Below are 19395 nucleotides of genomic sequence, written 5' to 3'. Positions count from 1 at the left end.
TGAAAACTGAGATATGTTTTATGTTTCCTGATATTTCAATTATTTTTCCGGAAATTGAAGATAATTGATGGAATAAATCCGATATAAAACTGCTTGTTCTAACAAAAATCGTACATGTAGAATTTTACATAGCAACTTGCTTCATTATCAATAATTACTTCATGTAATAACTAACCAGAATATGGCGATTCATATTGGAAAGTATGCGTTTTGGAGGCCAATAAAGACCACACATTCGATATGGTCGAAAGAAATTGCAAGATTCAGGATTCATCAAATCATAGATGAGAAATATTCAACATTACACGTTAAAATTGAATTAATGTTTGTGAAATATTTTATTTTATGAGTCCTCGAAAATATTTCAAGTTGTATCATTACTCTACTTTTATATAATTTCAGCTCACTTACCGTTTCAACAAGTTAATATCATACCACCCACAGCCTGAACGGTTTTGCGGTTCATTCACTATTTATTTGTATTGTTTCGTTCCATTAATTTTATATTCTTTGAGAACACGCGAAAAAGATATTATAATCTCTTACACCAAGAGTGTTAGAGAGTTCAGTTCTCGAACAATTACTATTTTTAGGGTAGGTTACTACATTCCCTTTTCGTATATTAGATGTAACAATATCACCATAACTCTATCTGACCGAAATGCAAAGCAATATATCATATCAAACTGTTTCTAGATATCCCATAATTATCATTTGTGAATGTCCACTGGAAAAAATATGCCTAATTAATTATGCTTTATTGATTAGAAAAAAAGGATTTTGGCTTTCCACGTCTCCATCTTCATACAAAAAAGTGGAAATACTCCAAAGGAAAAAGAAAGCCATTAATTTCGAAACAAACTCTTCACAAAAATTACTGCACAATATAGTCTCGACATTTCCGTTTGTTTTGACTAATACAACTGGAGTACGACAGGCTTGTGGATTTGGCTCTGTCGGTTTTCTGTTGGATACGATTTTGGACCCTAATCTTTCGTGTTATTTGGTAACTCTTCAATAGGCATTTAAATTGATGAAACAAGTACTCATAAATGAGATTGTTGGAGTATTGTTAACTGTTAGGGTTTTGTTTCGTAGTCTGGTTTGAGTCACTGTAATTCCGATGGGATTCATTAGATTACTAGTTTTATTTGTATTTTTTGTAATGAGTATTGAATAAGAATGGTACAGAATGTTTTCATTTTTAAGTTAGCCAGCTATCGTTTCAAACGGAAGTATAACATCGGGAATTGTTAGAGATGAGGATTAACGAGGTCTTACGTTTTAACGTACAATTTTCAGCCAGGGCTGTAAACTTTCAATGGCATTACAAAGAAACTGTATTACTGTTTCTGTTCAGATCCAGAAATGACGAACAATCAATAGAACAACGGTGTGAAGTATCGCGAAGTCACATCGTCACCATGACAACGTATATTATCAGGATTCAATAATGATCGAGAAAAGTGACATGTATTTTCCGATCGAAATGAAAAATAATTAAAAAAATAGTAGTCAAGGGACCCGTATTCAGTGTCACATTTTTTTCCAAAAAAATACTAAAGTGATGTTATTTCTCAGTCTATCAAATGGGGAAGAGTATTTCTAAAGGGAGTCAAAAATTATAACATTATTAATAAATAAAATATTATTTTCACCAGAAGGAAATACTATTTACAGACGTCAAAACGTTACAGAAACGTCATAGATGTATTTTTAATGTGTTTTGTCTTTTGTAACTCAACATAGGTGAAAAAATGCTACTAGTTTTTCAATTTAAATGAACTCGTATCTTCAATCAGCCTGAAACCCGAACAAAAATACATCATCAGTCTCTTATATTACCCGATTTCAATAAATAATGAATTATTATCAGGGAGCTCCTCTTTCCAAACAGTTTTTTATGTCACGGGCCATTCTCTATTACTCACGTCCAATTTATCCTGTTTTCTTTTCCAAAACTACCCGCGAACGACACTAGAGGGGATGCGTTCCATTATCGATTAACTAGTTCCCAATTCCCCCGTACCAGGGCGCGAATGTCAACTCCCTTCGACCGCCCGACATTCAGTTGTTTCCGTACATTCAGCGAGATCTAGGAATCCGTGATATTCCCAAATTCGTAGGTGAATTCAGTGACTAATAAACGTCCGAAAGCTCTGCTAATCTGTAAGTAGATATGTGACTCACAATACTTTATTTGCAATAGTAAGAATTGCCTATGATTTAACGAAATATCTAGTGGAAGTTGCTTGTGCAAAAGCCACTACGGTTCAGTGCCTTCTTTGAAGTCCTGACTCTCAGGAATCTCTCGAGGATCTCTAGATATCCTATCAGAGGGAATAAAAGGATCACTCGATCGATAACAACTTTTTTCCATTTGTAATATCCCTCAGGGTGTCCTAAGCACACGGCTCTTATTGAAATATGAAGTGGGTTTAGTATCTGGAATCGGTAAGTATCTATCCTCGACCCTTTTTTGCTTCCTTTCTGGTATTGGAAAGGGATTTACTTGTTGTTAGCCTTGGGTGATAAGGGTTTTCTTGTTGATAGAAGGATTTGAGCAGTCCTTTTGGAGAAGAAAAAATATTATTCTGGTGTGATGAAGGTTGGATCTTTGGCATTTGATAGATGTTTTTTGTTTGACACTAAGTAAGACGTTTTACAGGAATTGTTTTTCCCGAAAGACCTTGCCAGTGATTTATAACATCAATATAAATTACATAATTTTACGTTGTACTTCAAAAAATAATTCAAAATGAACGAATGAAAAATATATTAATAGGGAGTAATTTTTTATTTATCTTGGTAGATAATTTATATTGGACTGTTGCAACTGTTGTGTGGTGCATATAATTTTTATTATCGGATCAAAAGCATCTCCTGTTACCTGACACCGTGTAAAACACTCGTTGGATCAGTCCCGTTTGAGACCAAATATCATTTCAATTTGTTACTGAATCTACCAGCAGAAAAATGTAAAATTGTACTCCTGCATAACTATTACAAATGATGTATTACATTTTTTTGTAAGTGGAGTGATTGGCAAGTCTCAGTTTTTTGCTTAGTTCTTCCATACGAACCAAAACACACCAACAAATTTGTTCGAATTTCTGAAAAATTGAATATGGTAGGGGCTCTCAAAACTGTTCGTATACCTCAACAAGTGTTGGACAATCCGAAAGACCAGACGACAGTAAAATATGTGAGGATTGAAATAAAAAGTATGTTGGCCAAAATGAGTGGACTGTAATAGTTCGTTACAAGGAACATATTTCATATATTCGGTTCCATTGACCAGAAAAATCTAGTGTTGCTCAGGTTGAGTTTAGGTGTCAATCAGGTGGCAAATAATACTAGGATTATAAAGAAAACACTTGATTGATTGAAAGAACTTCATTAAGTTAGATAATGATTCGACTAGATACATATACAAACATTACCATAGCTGCATCTGTTTGTTTTAGTTGTGCTAGAAATGATGATGTTGTTTTCAACTGAAGGAAGATACTCGAAATATTTTTGAGACTTTTTAATGAAACACCAGAACAGCTATGAAAATAATGTATCTATGATAATTCATGATTCTGATTTGAAATGAAACCAGGTCATCCAATTATTTTTCAACAAGCTCGCTATTCTGAAATATACCTTTTACTTATCTCATGAATTTTTCAAAGCTTCTGACAAGATATCCAAAGCCATGTCGAGCTGCCAACCGACATTCTTCTCCCTGCGGAATAAATATTTTGAATTACAAAGCATGTCAGCAGCATACCTGAAAAGCCCTATTTATCACAGCAGGAATTTTTTTCAGAGAATCTCATCGTTTTAAGTGATGTTCTGAAATCGTATATTCAGATTTAGATGGTTGAAAATACCTGCCAGGCTTCCTTTCCTTCTCTGTTTCTTCTTGTTTCTTCAGATTTGTTAGCTCTTGCTCACTTGAGTCACAATAAACTATATTCGAACCATTTTTAATACAATGTGAATCAGTGAAAATAAATTGACTGATTTCCCCCACAATATGTTACAACAAACATTTTCAACACTGACTGATTCTGAAGTAGAAGTAGAAAATGATTCGAATGTAAAATATAATGACTTCTCCAAGTTGAAAGATAATATTCCAGCCAATCCTGATATGCTAATTGCTGTACAATTTTTTCATAAATAACTAGAAGGAACAATCAAAAGATAATGAATAATCTGATATATTATTCTCTCTTTCTTTTTTATAAGGTAGGCTAGCTTCCCCAAATTCGATTATGTAACAGGAAAGGGCCCAAGAGACGGTGATATTTTCAGTGGGAATCAGTGAGAAAAGCAGAATAGCTTTCTTGAGATATATGACTACTGAATATAGTTACTCTCTTTTCCTCTGGGTCCTGTTAGCTCCCAAATATTCATTTTATTCTTCGCAGGATCTCTGTTAATGATCCTGGGAAGTATTTCTGAATCCCACGACAAAATCCAGAGGTGAAGACAGCATTCGGAATATTTTTCTTGTGCTTAACTTGCTCTATATCCTAGCTCTGTACACTGTTGAATTCACAAAGAAAGGCTACAAATATGTATCCAAAAAAATACACATTCATGAAGAAAATTCCTTTTCTCCGGATTAATTTTCCTTTTTCTTACAAATTCAGTGAAAATTAACAGTAAAAGTATAGAACATTCGACATATCTCGAAAAGAGTCATAGGAATAATCAGTTATCTCCCGCAATGTGATGAAAACGATGACAAAATTGGAGGGTTGGCAACTTTTACAGGGTCTTACAGCACTGGACAAGACAAGAATATTTTTGACAGGTAATTATAATTTTCGGAATCTAATAATTTTCAGATAGTTCACATAAATTCTGAAATTTGAAAGTTTTTTGAGTTTATATTCTTGTTTCCTCTTGATCTACGGTCCCAGGATTTTATAAAATTTTCATAGGCTCCAGTATCTGAAAGGAGTACACACCTCATCAACTTTTGAAGCTTTATAAAGCTCAGATCAGACCTTTTTTGAAGTAGTTTTTGGAGCCAGGGAAGTAGTGGATAAATTGAAGTTCATTCAGAAATTTTTCTTTTCTCAATGCGTACGTATGATTCAGTAAAATTCACCCTTTTTTAATTGTATCCACTTTTCTCCTCTAAATTATTTTGCAGCCGTGACAGAAAACTGAAAATCTAATCGGGCAAGTTTAACTTGAGAACAAGATAATTCAATTTCCAGAATGTAAGACTGGTTTAGTCCGCGTCTCTGCAAGAACAGAAACGCTTTCATTACAGACACTTCACATTCAGAAAAGGCAATTCGCATCCCTTTGAAAAATCGATGTAATCCTGCAAACTCCTTCAATTCTATTTCAATCGGTGTGAATTCTGCTTTTGACAGGCGACATGTTTGGAAGGAGGGGAACTTTCAAGACTGACAATGTAAAAGATAGTAAAAGATATTCGATAGCTTGATGAAATGTTTGTGAATTTAGTTTTAGAATAGAATTCTGGTCGATCTCTCTGTAAATGAATACAGTGATTAGAGTATAAGATATATTTCCTTTTTTTACAGTTATGAATTTTCCAGAGCCACACTTGGAAAAACCGTTTTCATAAACAACTCTCAAGTAGCAAAATATATCAGCGTTATTTTCATCTCCAGCGACAAAACTGCTTCAAAGGACTCCTTAATTCTATATGCAATGAAATTGTACTGAAACTGGAGGTCAACAGTTCATTAAGGAACGTAAAATTCAATACTTTATTTGAAAAAATTATGAGCCATCTCAAACAACGAAAGCTCAGACAATTTTCCATGACACACTTGCACTTGAGCAGAATGAAACCCTTTCAGTATACTTTCATGAAAATACGGCATTTTACCCCTTTGTCGGAAAGTAGCAAAGGACTAATTAACCTTTCATGTTCCTAAAATGGAGCTATACAATTCCATTGTATGTATTATTCGCATCAACTGAGTGGCTGGTAAAAGCTCGCACTCTCTGCTTGAAAACTACAATTGAAACACCTAAATTGGATGAGTCTCATATAACGAAGCTGCATTTTAGTTATTCATTTGTGCCATCAAATTTCTTTTTGAGTTTGTTGACTCATAGACCTACTTTCAATTAATGTATTCTAAAAACACTTTATTGTGTGATTTTCACTAGATAGTTTTACAAAAACGCAACACGTGTTTCGCCATACAATGGCTTCCGGCCGATTCCATCATACTACTTTCAATTTCTCGAATACTACATTGATTTCCATGGAACTACTCCATGAAAGAAGTGTTTTTCAGAGACAAATTTCAAAATTCTGAAATACTAAATGTGACAGATTAGAATTATTAAAATGTGAATGGAACTATTTCTGTCGCAAAAATTCCACATGAATAAATTCAAAAATTGTAGATTGACTTTTCCGGAGCTTCTGAAAGAACCAACCATAAATTTTTATTCGCAGAATTTGATTCATAAAAAATTAAAAAATGTATAGAATGACAGTTTTCTTTTATGTGAATTATTCAGCCATTTCACGAATTATCGGTCCCATTTTGATCCATCATCATTAGATTTTTTTATGAGTCACCTGAATTAATTTACAAGCAATAATTCATTCTTAACGTTTTATGATTACTTGAAAATGTTCAAAAAAGTTCGATACGACATTGACCTTAACATAAAACAAATTTCAAAAGTTTCGGAATATTTTTCACCAGCCCCATTGAAAACATCCATTACCTATTTATTATGGTACAATGAATAGGAAAAGATATTTTAGATACGCTCATATTTGAACAAATCTTGTTTTCATTAAGAGAAAAAATAGTTATTGACAGTTCAACATTTTATCGATTTTCATCAATCCATTGAAGATTAATTACCTTCGTGGTGAATTATTCTATTGTAAATATTTTAACAGTTCCTGTATAGAGTAGAAATGGACAAACCATGGTGTGAAAGTCGAAAAATGAAAGAGCCGATGACGATATTTCAATATTAAATGGAGGAGGGTGAATTAGACCCTCCTTTGCATCCCTTTTGTTCTTCCGTTGCTGGAAAAAGCGTGATAATTGGGAAACGGGATATTCCGACCCAATTTACATGTAATCACCAAGTCAACATTCCGAATTCCAATCGGGAAATGTAAAGTGGGAAAGAAAATATTCAAATGGCACTATTTTTTTTTCGTGAAAGAGAATGCTTTCAGTAACTATGGACCCAAACATACTAGAGCTAGAGCATACTTAATTCAGAAAACAAAAAAAATACAGCAGTTTTGAAAAATTACCATTTTTTTTGTTTTAGATTTTTATATTGACTATGTGCATAACTTGTGAATGGAATTATTGATATTAGTGTGGTTCTCATATCTATTCGCTCTATTATTCCCCCGTTACATTTCTTGTTGCAAAGACAATTTTTTAACTTTTGACATTGAGTTTCATGAAACTCATTGTAGAATGCGTTTCAGATGGATTTAATAATGTGTAAATTGTTTCATCATCATGAATAGTATAATCAATCCCCTATAATTTAAAATTTTTCAGAGAAATCCAATCGTCCCTTCTCTGCGACCCCGTTCCGTGGTGCGTGATCCTAGGGGAGCCCCCGAGAGCCGGCAAGATTAGCGAGTGTGGCAAATATTGCGGCCCTACAGCCAACGGCCCCACCATTTCGTTCAGCAGCTTCCGACAGTCCTTCACATCGAATGTCAATTACCTGAAGAGGCGCTTCAGCTCCGGGGACCTGTCTTCGGAGTGCGAGGACGGAGATGCCCCGGTCGACCCCTACACGAAGCCTCCCGTCACGTCGCAGCCCCAGGTGAGGTTTCTATCACGTTTAAGTATAACTTCCTGTCGCGGCGAACTTCATACCACATTAGAATTAATGAAAGTTACGCTTTTAGCAGGGTTCTGATAACTCATTTTTATTATGTTTGTGAAGCACACGGCCGGTGTTGCCAAGTCGTGCTTGTAGTAGTGAATTGATATAAAAAACAGTAGAAAATACATTATATAGATTCATACTAGATACATGGAAATTTCCACTATCCAAAATCATTAATTAATTGTTATAAAAAGTAAACTGAGTCATCAGAAATTTCAACTCCCAAACAGTACAACAGTCGAAAGAGAAAACAGCACGTCTACTGCAAAAATAGTAGACCTGGCAATATTGAACACGGCGCTCTTATAGTGCGACTTCTTCTTCATCTGCGGTGAATTGATTCGCATTTTTCCACAGTCTAAATGCATTACGGCTATTTTGTAAAAGTTTCGTAGTATGTAAATAATACTGTAATGTCTACTTCAACATTTTATGAGCTGAGGGAGATGCAATTTCTTCTGTGATAGATGAAGCAATATAAGCAAGTGAAGCTCACTCTCAGACCTATCCCAAGTATCGATTTCATAATAAATGAACTTTAAAATTCAAGAACAAAAATTATAACAACAAATACATCCACAGATACTCTCTATATTAACATTATCGAAGTAAACATCCAACAATGGGCGTATTGGAGACAATCTACAAGGATCATGATGTCAAATAATCATTCTGATATCTCAAACGTCGTGAAATGGTATCTTTAGAGCCGTACACTTTGCTAGAATCAATACTTCGGGGGCTGTAGTTGGAGAAGTTGGGGAGTTCGGAAGCTGGGGAAGCGATAAATTTTGTGACAATCGGAATCTTCCACGATTACAACTGAAATGCTACGAACAAGAAATGGAATCGAAATTTCGAACCGATTGTATATTCGAAAAGTGAAGGAAAGACAAAAGGTAAAGCACAAATGGAATTACAAGAATCAGGTTCATGAAGCTATGATACAATCAGAATCATTGTTTTTTTTCCGAATCGAAATTTATAGAACCTTTCTCTGTGAAAAATTAAATGAAACGTATCGTGCTCAACGATATTGCGCAAGGTGACCGTATTCACGTGTCCCCAAACACATACAGCGGAAAACAATAAAAAACCAAATCATTATCTCACACGGTATATCTGATATATAAGATAAAACATCGTGTCAGGTTCACCATTGATAAATCAAGAATGATTCGGCTGGATTTCATAATTTTTAATGGAGTATTTTGATTCATTATTTGAAGTTGCAGAGAACATAAAACGAAATCCTCTAAGAAGTTATATTTTCCAGCTTATTTCATAACTTGGCTTGAAAAATCAACAAAACCAAGTTTTCATTTTTATGGAGTTCAAAAATTTCGATGCTATAATTTGGCGAATGAATCGGGAATAAATTTTTAATATTTTGGCGAAAGACACGGTTTTTTAAATTTTTTAAATAATCGGTTTCATTTTGTATAATTTCATTATCCTTCTCTCCAATGCAGAGAACATGAAACGAAATCCTCAGTGGAGTTATATTTTCCAGCTTACTTCATAGCTTGGCTTGAAAAATCAACAAAACCAATTTTTCATTTTTACGGAGTTCAAAAAATTCGATGCTATAATTTGGCGAATGAATCGGTAATAAATTTTCTATATTTTGGCGAAAGACACGGTTTTTTCAAATTTTTTAAAATAATCGCTGTCGTTTTGTATTATTCCATTATCCTTCTCTCCAATGCAGAGAACATGAAACGAAATCCTCAGTGAAGTTATATTTTCCAGCTTACTTCATAACTTGGCTTGAAAAATCAACAAAACCAGTTTTTCATTTTTACGGAGTTCAAAAAATTCGATGCTATAATTTGGCGAATGAATCGGGAATAAATTTTTAATATTTTGGCGAAAGACACGGTTTTTTAAATTTTTTAAATAATCGGTTTCATTTTGTATAATTTCATTATCCTTCTCTCCAATGCAGAGAACATGAAACGAAATCCTCAGTGGAGTTATATTTTCCAGCTTACTTCATAGCTTGGCTTGAAAAATCAACAAAACCAATTTTTCATTTTTACGGAGTTCAAAAAATTCGATGCTATAATTTGGCGAATGAATCGGGAACAAATTTTCTATATTTTGGCGAAAGACACGGTTTTTTTCAATTTTTTCAAAAATAATCGGTTTCGTTTTGTATTATTCCATTATCCTTCTCTCCAATGCAGAGAACATGAAACGAAATCCTCAGTGAAGTTATATTTTCCAGCTTACTTCATAACTTGGCTTGAAAAATCAACAAAACCAATTTTTCATTTTTACGGAGTTCAAAAAATTCGATGCTATAATTTGGCGAATGAATCGGGAACAAATTTTCTATATTTTGGCGAAAGACACGGTTTTTTCAATTTTTTTAAAAATAATCGGTTTCGTTTTGTATTATTCCATTATCCTTCTCTCCAATGCAGAGAACATGAAACGAAATCCCCAGTGAAGTTATATTTTCCAGCTTACTTCATAACTTGGCTTGAAAAATCAACAAAACCAATTTTTCATTTTTACGGAGTTCAGAAAATTCGATGCTATAATTTGGCGAATGAATCGGGAACAAATTTTCTATATTTTGGCGAAAGACACGGTTTTTTTCAATTTTTTTAAATAATCGGTTTCGTTTTGTATTATTCCATTATCCTTCTCTCCAATGCAGAGAACATGAAACGAAATCCTCAGTGAAGTTATATTTTCCAGCTTACTTCATAACTTGGCTTGAAAAATCAACAAAACCAATTTTTCATTTTTACGGAGTTCAGAAAATTCGATGCTATAATTTGGCGAATGAATCGGGAACAAATTTTCTATATTTTGGCGAAAGACACGGTTTTTTCAATTTTTTAGAAAATAATCGGTTTCGTTTTGTATTATTCCATTATCCTTCTCTCCAATGCAGAGAACATGAAACGAAATCCCCAGTGAAGTTATATTTTCCAGCTTACTTCATAACTTGGCTTGAAAAATCAACAAAACCAATTTTTCATTTTTACGGAGTTCAGAAAATTCGATGCTATAATTTGGCGAATGAATCGGGAACAAATTTTCTATATTTTGGCGAAAGACACGGTTTTTTTCAATTTTTTCAAAAATAATCGGTTTCGTTTTGTATTATTCCATTATCCTTCTCTCCAATGCAGAGAACATGAAACGAAATCCCCAGTGAAGTTATATTTTCCAGCTTACTTCATAACTTGGCTTGAAAATCAACAAAACCAATTTTTCATTTTTACGGAGTTCAGAAAATTCGATGCTATAATTTGGCGAATGAATCGGGAACAAATTTTCTATATTTTGGCGAAAGACACGGTTTTTTCAATTTTTTTAAATAATCGGTTTCGTTTTGTATTATTCCATTATCCTTCTCTCCAATGCAGAGAACATGAAACGAAATCCTCAGTGAAGTTATATTTTCCAGCTTACTTCATAACTTGGCTTGAAAAATCAACAAAACCAATTTTTCATTTTTACGGAGTTCAAAAAATTCGATGCTATAATTTGGCGAATGAATCGGGAACAAATTTTCTATATTTTGGCGAAAGACACGGTTTTTTCAATTTTTTTAAAAATAATCGGTTTCGTTTTGTATTATTCCATTATCCTTCTCTCCAATGCAGAGAACATGAAACGAAATCCCCAGTGAAGTTATATTTTCCAGCTTACTTCATAACTTGGCTTGAAAAATCAACAAATCCAATTTTTCATTTTTACGGAGTTCAAAAAATTCGATGCTATAATTTGGCGTATGAATCGGGAACAAATTTTCTATATTTTGGCGAAAGACACGGTTATTTCAATTTTTTTAAATAATCGGTTTCGTTTTGTATTATTCCATTATCCTTCTCTCCAATGCAGAGAACATTAAACGAAATCCTCAGTGAAGTTATATTTTCCAGCTTACTTCATAACTTGGCTTGAAAAATCAACAAAACCAATTTTTCATTTTTACGGAGTTCAAAAAATTCGATGCTATAATTTGGCGAATGAATCGGTAATAAATTTTCTATATTTTGGCGAAAGACACGGTTTTTTCAAATTTTTTAAAATAATCGCTGTCGTTTTGTATTATTCCATTATCCTTCTCTCCAATGCAGAGAACATGAAACGAAATCCTCAGTGAAGTTATATTTTCCAGCTTACTTCATAACTTGGCTTGAAAAATCAACAAAACCAATTTTTCATTTTTACGGAGTTCAAAAAATTCGATGCTATAATTTGGCGAATGAATCGGGAATAAATTTTTAATATTTTGGCGAAAGACACGGTTTTTTAAATTTTTTAAATAATCGGTTTCATTTTGTATAATTTCATTATCCTTCTCTCCAATGCAGAGAACATGAAACGAAATCCTCAGTGAAGTTATATTTTCCAGCTTACTTCATAACTTGGCTTGAAAAATCAACAAAACCAATTTTTCATTTTTACGGAGTTCAAAAAATTCGATGCTATAATTTGGCGAATGAATCGGGAACAAATTTTCTATATTTTGGCGAAAGACACGGTTTTTTCAATTTTTTTAAAAATAATCGGTTTCGTTTTGTATTATTCCATTATCCTTTTCTCCAATGCAGAGAACATGAAACGAAATCCTCAGTGAAGTTATATTTTCCAGCTTACTTCATAACTTGGCTTGAAAAATCAACAAAACCAATTTTTCATTTTTACGGAGTTCAAAAAATTCGATGCTATAATTTGGCGAATGAATCGGGAACAAATTTTCTATATTTTGGCGAAAGACACGGTTTTTTCAATTTTTTTAAAAATAATCGGTTTCGTTTTGTATTATTCCATTATCCTTCTCTCCAATGCAGAGAACATGAAACGAAATCCCCAGTGAAGTTATATTTTCCAGCTTACTTCATAACTTGGCTTGAAAAATCAACAAAACCAATTTTTCATTTTTACGGAGTTCAAAAAATTCGATGCTATAATTTGGCGAATGAATCGGGAATAAATTTTTAATATTTTGGCGAAAGACACGGTTTTTTAAATTTTTTAAATAATCGGTTTCATTTTGTATAATTTCATTATCCTTCTCTCCAATGCAGAGAACATGAAACGAAATCCTCAGTGAAGTTATATTTTCCAGCTTACTTCATAACTTGGCTTGAAAAATCAACAAAACCAATTTTTCATTTTTACGGAGTTCAAAAAATTCGATGCTATAATTTGGCGAATGAATCGGGAACAAATTTTCTATATTTTGGCGAAAGACACGGTTTTTTTTCAATTTTTTCAAAAATAATCGGTTTCGTTTTGTATTATTCCATTATCCTTCTCTCCAATGCAGAGAACATGAAACGAAATCCCCAGTGAAGTTATATTTTCCAGCTTACTTCATAACTTGGCTTGAAAATCAACAAAACCAATTTTTCATTTTTACGGAGTTCAGAAAATTCGATGCTATAATTTGGCGAATGAATCGGGAACAAATTTTCTATATTTTGGCGAAAGACACGGTTTTTTCAATTTTTTTAAATAATCGGTTTCGTTTTGTATTATTCCATTATCCTTCTCTCCAATGCAGAGAACATGAAACGAAATCCTCAGTGAAGTTATATTTTCCAGCTTACTTCATAACTTGGCTTGAAAAATCAACAAAACCAATTTTTCATTTTTACGGAGTTCAGAAAATTCGATGCTATAATTTGGCGAATGAATCGGGAACAAATTTTCTATATTTTGGCGAAAGACACGGTTTTTTCAATTTTTTTAAAAATAATCGGTTTCGTTTTGTATTATTCCATTATCCTTTTCTCCAATGCAGAGAACATGAAACGAAATCCTCAGTGAAGTTATATTTTCCAGCTTACTTCATAACTTGGCTTGAAAAATCAACAAAACCAATTTTTCATTTTTACGGAGTTCAAAAAATTCGATGCTATAATTTGGCGAATGAATCGGGAACAAATTTTCTATATTTTGGCGAAAGACACGGTTTTTTCAATTTTTTTAAAAATAATCGGTTTCGTTTTGTATTATTCCATTATCCTTCTCTCCAATGCAGAGAACATGAAACGAAATCCCCAGTGAAGTTATATTTTCCAGCTTACTTCATAACTTGGCTTGAAAAATCAACAAATCCAATTTTTCATTTTTACGGAGTTCAAAAAATTCGATGCTATAATTTGGCGAATGAATCGGGAACAAATTTTCTATATTTTGGCGAAAGACACGGTTATTTCAATTTTTTTAAATAATCGGTTTCGTTTTGTATTATTCCATTATCCTTCTCTCCAATGCAGAGAACATTAAACGAAATCCTCAGTGAAGTTATATTTTCCAGCTTACTTCATAACTTGGCTTGAAAAATCAACAAAACCAATTTTTCATTTTTACGGAGTTCAAAAAATTCGATGCTATAATTTGGCGAATGAATCGGTAATAAATTTTCTATATTTTGGCGAAAGACACGGTTTTTTCAAATTTTTTAAAATAATCGCTGTCGTTTTGTATTATTCCATTATCCTTCTCTCCAATGCAGAGAACATGAAACGAAATCCTCAGTGAAGTTATATTTTCCAGCTTACTTCATAACTTGGCTTGAAAAATCAACAAAACCAATTTTTCATTTTTACGGAGTTCAAAAAATTCGATGCTATAATTTGGCGAATGAATCGGGAATAAATTTTTAATATTTTGGCGAAAGACACGGTTTTTTAAATTTTTTAAATAATCGGTTTCATTTTGTATAATTTCATTATCCTTCTCTCCAATGCAGAGAACATGAAACGAAATCCTCAGTGAAGTTATATTTTCCAGCTTACTTCATAACTTGGCTTGAAAAATCAACAAAACCAATTTTTCATTTTTACGGAGTTCAAAAAATTCGATGCTATAATTTGGCGAATGAATCGGGAACAAATTTTCTATATTTTGGCGAAAGACACGGTTTTTTCAATTTTTTTAAAAATAATCGGTTTCGTTTTGTATTATTCCATTATCCTTTTCTCCAATGCAGAGAACATGAAACGAAATCCTCAGTGAAATTATATTTTCCAGCTTACTTCATAACTTGGCTTGAAAAATCAACAAAACCAATTTTTCATTTTTACGGAGTTCAAAAAATTCGATGCTATAATTTGGCGAATGAATCGGGAACAAATTTTCTATATTTTGGCGAAAGACACGGTTTTTTCAATTTTTTTAAGAATAATCGGTTTCGTTTTGTATTATTCCATTATCCTTTTCTCCAATGCAGAGAACATGAAACGAAATCCTCAGTGAAGTTATATTTTCCAGCTTACTTCATAACTTGGCTTGAAAAATCAACAAAACCAATTTTTCATTTTTACGGAGTTCAAAAAATTCGATGCTATAATTTGGCGAATGAATCGGGAACAAATTTTCTATATTTTGGCGAAAGACACGGTTTTTTCAATTTTTTTAAAAATAATCGGTTTCGTTTTGTATTATTCCATTATCCTTTTCTCCAATGCAGAGAACATGAAACGAAATCCTCAGTGAAGTTATATTTTCCAGCTTACTTCATAACTTGGCTTGAAAAATCAACAAAACCAATTTTTCATTTTTACGGAGTTCAAAAAATTCGATGCTATAATTTGGCGAATGAATCGGGAACAAATTTTCTATATTTTGGCGAAAGACACGGTTTTTTCAATTTTTTTAAAAATAATCGGTTTCGTTTTGTATTATTCCATTATCCTTTTCTCCAATGCAGAGAACATGAAACGAAATCCTCAGTGAAGTTATATTTTCCAGCTTACTTCATAACTTGGCTTGAAAAATCAACAAAACCAATTTTTCATTTTTACGGAGTTCAAAAAATTCGATGCTATAATTTGGCGAATGAATCGGGAACAAATTTTCTATATTTTGGCGAAAGACACGGTTTTTTCAATTTTTTTAAAAATAATCGGTTTCGTTTTGTATTATTCCATTATCCTTCTCTCCAATGCAGAGAACATGAAACGAAATCCCCAGTGAAGTTATATTTTCCAGCTTACTTCATAACTTGGCTTGAAAAATCAACAAAACCAATTTTTCATTTTTACGGAGTTCAGAAAATTCGATGCTATAATTTGGCGAATGAATCGGGAACAAATTTTCTATATTTTGGCGAAAGACACGGTTTTTTCAATTTTTTTAAAAATAATCGGTTTCGTTTTGTATTATTCCATTATCCTTCTCTCCACTGCAGAGAACATGAAACGAAATCCTCAGTGAAGTTATATTTTCCAGCTTACTTCATAACTTGGCTTGAAAAATCAACAAAACCAATTTTTCATTTTTACGGAGTTCAGAAAATTCGATGCTATAATTTGGCGAATGAGTCGGGAACAAATTTTCTATATTTTGGCGAAAGACACGGTTTTTTCAATTTTTTTAAAAATAATCGGTTTCGTTTTGTATTATTCCATTATCCTTCTCTCCAATGCAGAGAACATGAAACGAAATCCTCAGTGAAGTTATATTTTCCAGCTTACTTCATAACTTGGCTTGAAAAATCAACAAAACCAATTTTTCATTTTTACGGAGTTCAAAAAATTCGATGCTATAATTTGGCGAATGAATCGGGAACAAATTTTCTATATTTTGGCGAAAGACACGGTTTTTTTCAATTTTTTCAAAAATAATCGGTTTCGTTTTGTATTATTCCATTATCCTTCTCTCCAATGCAGAGAACATGAAACGAAATCCTCAGTGAAGTTATATTTTAGCTTACTTCATAACTTGGCTTGAAAAATCAACAAAACCAATTTTTCATTTTTACGGAGTTCAAAAAATTCGATGCTATAATTTGGCGAATGAATCGGGAACAAATTTTCTATATTTTGGCGAAAGACACGATTTTTTCAATTTTTTAAAAAATAATCGGTTTCGTTTTGTATTATTCCATTATCCTTCTCTCCAATGCAGAGAACATGAAACGAAATCCTCAGTGAAGTTATATTTTCCAGCTTACTTCATAACTTGGCTTGAAAAATCAACAAAACCAATTTTTCATTTTTACGGAGTTCAGAAAATTCGATGCTATAATTTGGCGAATGAATCGGGAACAAATTTTCTATATTTTGGCGAAAGACACGGTTTTTTCAATTTTTTTTTTAAATCGGTTTCGTTTTGTATTATTCCATTATCCTTCTCTCCAATGCAGAGAAAATGAAACGAAATCCCCAGTGAAGTTATATTTTCCAGCTTATTTCATAACTTGGCTTGAAAATAACATCTTCTCTTTCGCCAAAATATTAAAAATTTATTCCCGGTTCATTCACCAAATTGTAGCATCGGAATTTTTGCACTTCATGAAAATGAAAACTTGGTTTTGTTGATTTTTCAAGCTCAATAAAGAAATAAGATAAAAAATATAACTTAATTGAGGTTCTTGTTTTATATTCTCTGCATTGAAATGTTTCCCAAGTTTCTATAACTAGTAGAAATAAATGAAATGTATAGAATTTTCTATAACACATTCAAAACCAATCAAATTTATAGCCTTCAAGATTTCTGTAGAATCCTTATGCTTTCTTGAAAGTGACGTTATTATACATTTTTGTTTTTTACACATACATATTCCTTCGGGAATAATCACGTATCACAAATTGCGACACGAAAATCCCGGATCGGCTCTCTTGGCAGAAACAGAACCACGAATATCGCTGGAATCTGGAGAATCTCTCGAAATTATGGTAATATGATATTGCATGGGTATAGCGTGCCAAGAATGTGGGACACGTATATGACGTCTACACGTTTTTCGTTGTGCTTTTCCTCCGGCCAGGAATACCGATCTGGAAAAGAACACACTTTCCCGATCAGGCCTGAACAAGGAATCGATTTGTAGCCCGTTGATTGAATTATTCATATTGAGATAGTTGAACCAGAACGTGCTCTCAGAGCATGATCCGATTTTCTTGAATATACACCTCTGTGGAATTACTTCGAGAGATATAGAAAAACATGTATGCATCATTAAACAAAATGGCGACGAACAATGCAGTTACATTCCAAAAGTGCTCATCGCATAAATATTCAATGCAAGGATGCCCTACTTAAGAGAATCATTTTAGAATTTGAAGTATGTTGCTTCTCTTCTCTGCGATCTCAGCAATGTCTTTGACTTTGACTGCGTGTTATCCTGCTAAATAAACTGTAAGTCTATTATAACGACTGTAACACCCTGGCCCTACTAGACTCGTACCTATCAAGTAGAACACAGTCTGTAAGGATTAGGAGAGCGATATTGAAGGTCTTCAAGGTTCGGTGTCGGGACAATTCATACAAAGTTCACTCTTTACTGATAAAGCAATTATATCCTTATGTTACATAATAACGAAGAAAAATGACAAATACTCGCATCGTTAACCTTATAGAAAGTTCTCTGTCTCATTCATTTCAGATTATGAAGGATAAATATACCCAAAAAGGTAATGAACTCTGTTTTTTGCTACCGAAAACAAATTTTCATATGATATATTTCATATAAATAATATAAATTCATACTGGCATTGAAAAATTTAAATATTATTAATGGAATAAATTATACACATTCTCTTGCAAACAGCAAACTATGTGTGGAACGGAGTTCTACACATAGCAGGATTTACAAAAACTTGATAGCTTATATCTTGCAAGATATTACATAATTACATACTCTATGCTCTATATACTCGATTCACAGAGTTGGGGGTTCTTTAGCTGTAATATAGTGAAGTAGTAAAATAAAATTATTGAAATTGACGGTAAAAATCGTATATGAAAACAATGCTTTCATTCTGTTCTAGGCGCCGCCTCCTCCACCACCTTCGCAATCTAGCACCGCCTCCGATCTTTCTCTCAATCTCCGACCCAGCTCCAAAACCACTTCTGCTCCCAGTTCCCCTGCTAAGTCAAGAGAAAGCCTTCTTCAACGAGTTCAGTCTTTGACGGGCCAGGCCAGAGACCAGGGAGCCTCAATCTTGGGAGCTGCAGTGTCCAGCGCTTCAAGGGTAACGTCATCGGTGAGCAGACTATAATTTCTTAAACATTTCCGATCTGTCCACCTGTATCGATCTCTTGAAGTTCCGGGATAAAGTTTTTATTCATCATGAATAATTTCTTTCCAGGTATCGGGCAGATACCTCACCCTTCTCGTGATAGACGATCAGAACACCGATTGGAGCAAGTACTTCCGAGGAAGGAAGATTGGAGACTATGAGATCCGTGTTGAGCAAGCAGAGTTTAGGGAAATCACAGTGACAGCAAATAGCGACTCTGCTTATGTTTCGATGGCTGTTATCAGAGGGGGTACTCGTGTTGGAAGATCTTTCAGACCTGATTTCTTGTTGGTGAGTTTCAAACGGTTTTTCAAAGGTTGATATATAAAAAATCTTGATATAGATTTCACTATCACAAAAACATCCTCTAGAGGATGTTTTCCTTAGTGAAGAGTTATTGGTTTCATACCAAACACTGCTCTATATTTTGCACTCCACTATTATAGATTATTCGATAAGTATATTTTGAATCTACAGAAAACACTATCCTCGCACCAGAACAAAAACA

The 19395-nt window shown here is 33.2% G+C and overlaps 1 protein-coding gene across 1 annotated transcript in view; it reads left to right on the top strand.

Annotated features, from left to right (window-relative positions):
- Positions 1-3127: 3127 nt before the first annotated feature.
- Syn (Synapsin) overlaps positions 3128-19395 on the top strand; it is a 61044-nt gene continuing 44776 nt past the window's right edge. Inside the window, exons 1-4 of the mRNA XM_074175779.1 lie at positions 3128-3249; positions 7542-7815; positions 18636-18851; positions 18957-19178. Of these exons, the coding sequence (XP_074031880.1) occupies positions 3128-3249; positions 7542-7815; positions 18636-18851; positions 18957-19178 (834 nt within the window). The remainder of the gene's footprint in view (positions 3250-7541; positions 7816-18635; positions 18852-18956; positions 19179-19395) is intronic.

Source organism: Leptinotarsa decemlineata, unplaced genomic scaffold (genome assembly GCF_025532065.1).
Source record: "Leptinotarsa decemlineata unplaced genomic scaffold, Ldec_3_MD MMD2_tig00001064_RagTag_RagTag, whole genome shotgun sequence".
Classification (NCBI taxonomy): domain Eukaryota; kingdom Metazoa; phylum Arthropoda; class Insecta; order Coleoptera; family Chrysomelidae; genus Leptinotarsa; species Leptinotarsa decemlineata.
The sequence above is the reverse complement of the archived record's forward strand: the minus strand, read 5'-3'. Positions and strand labels throughout refer to the sequence as shown.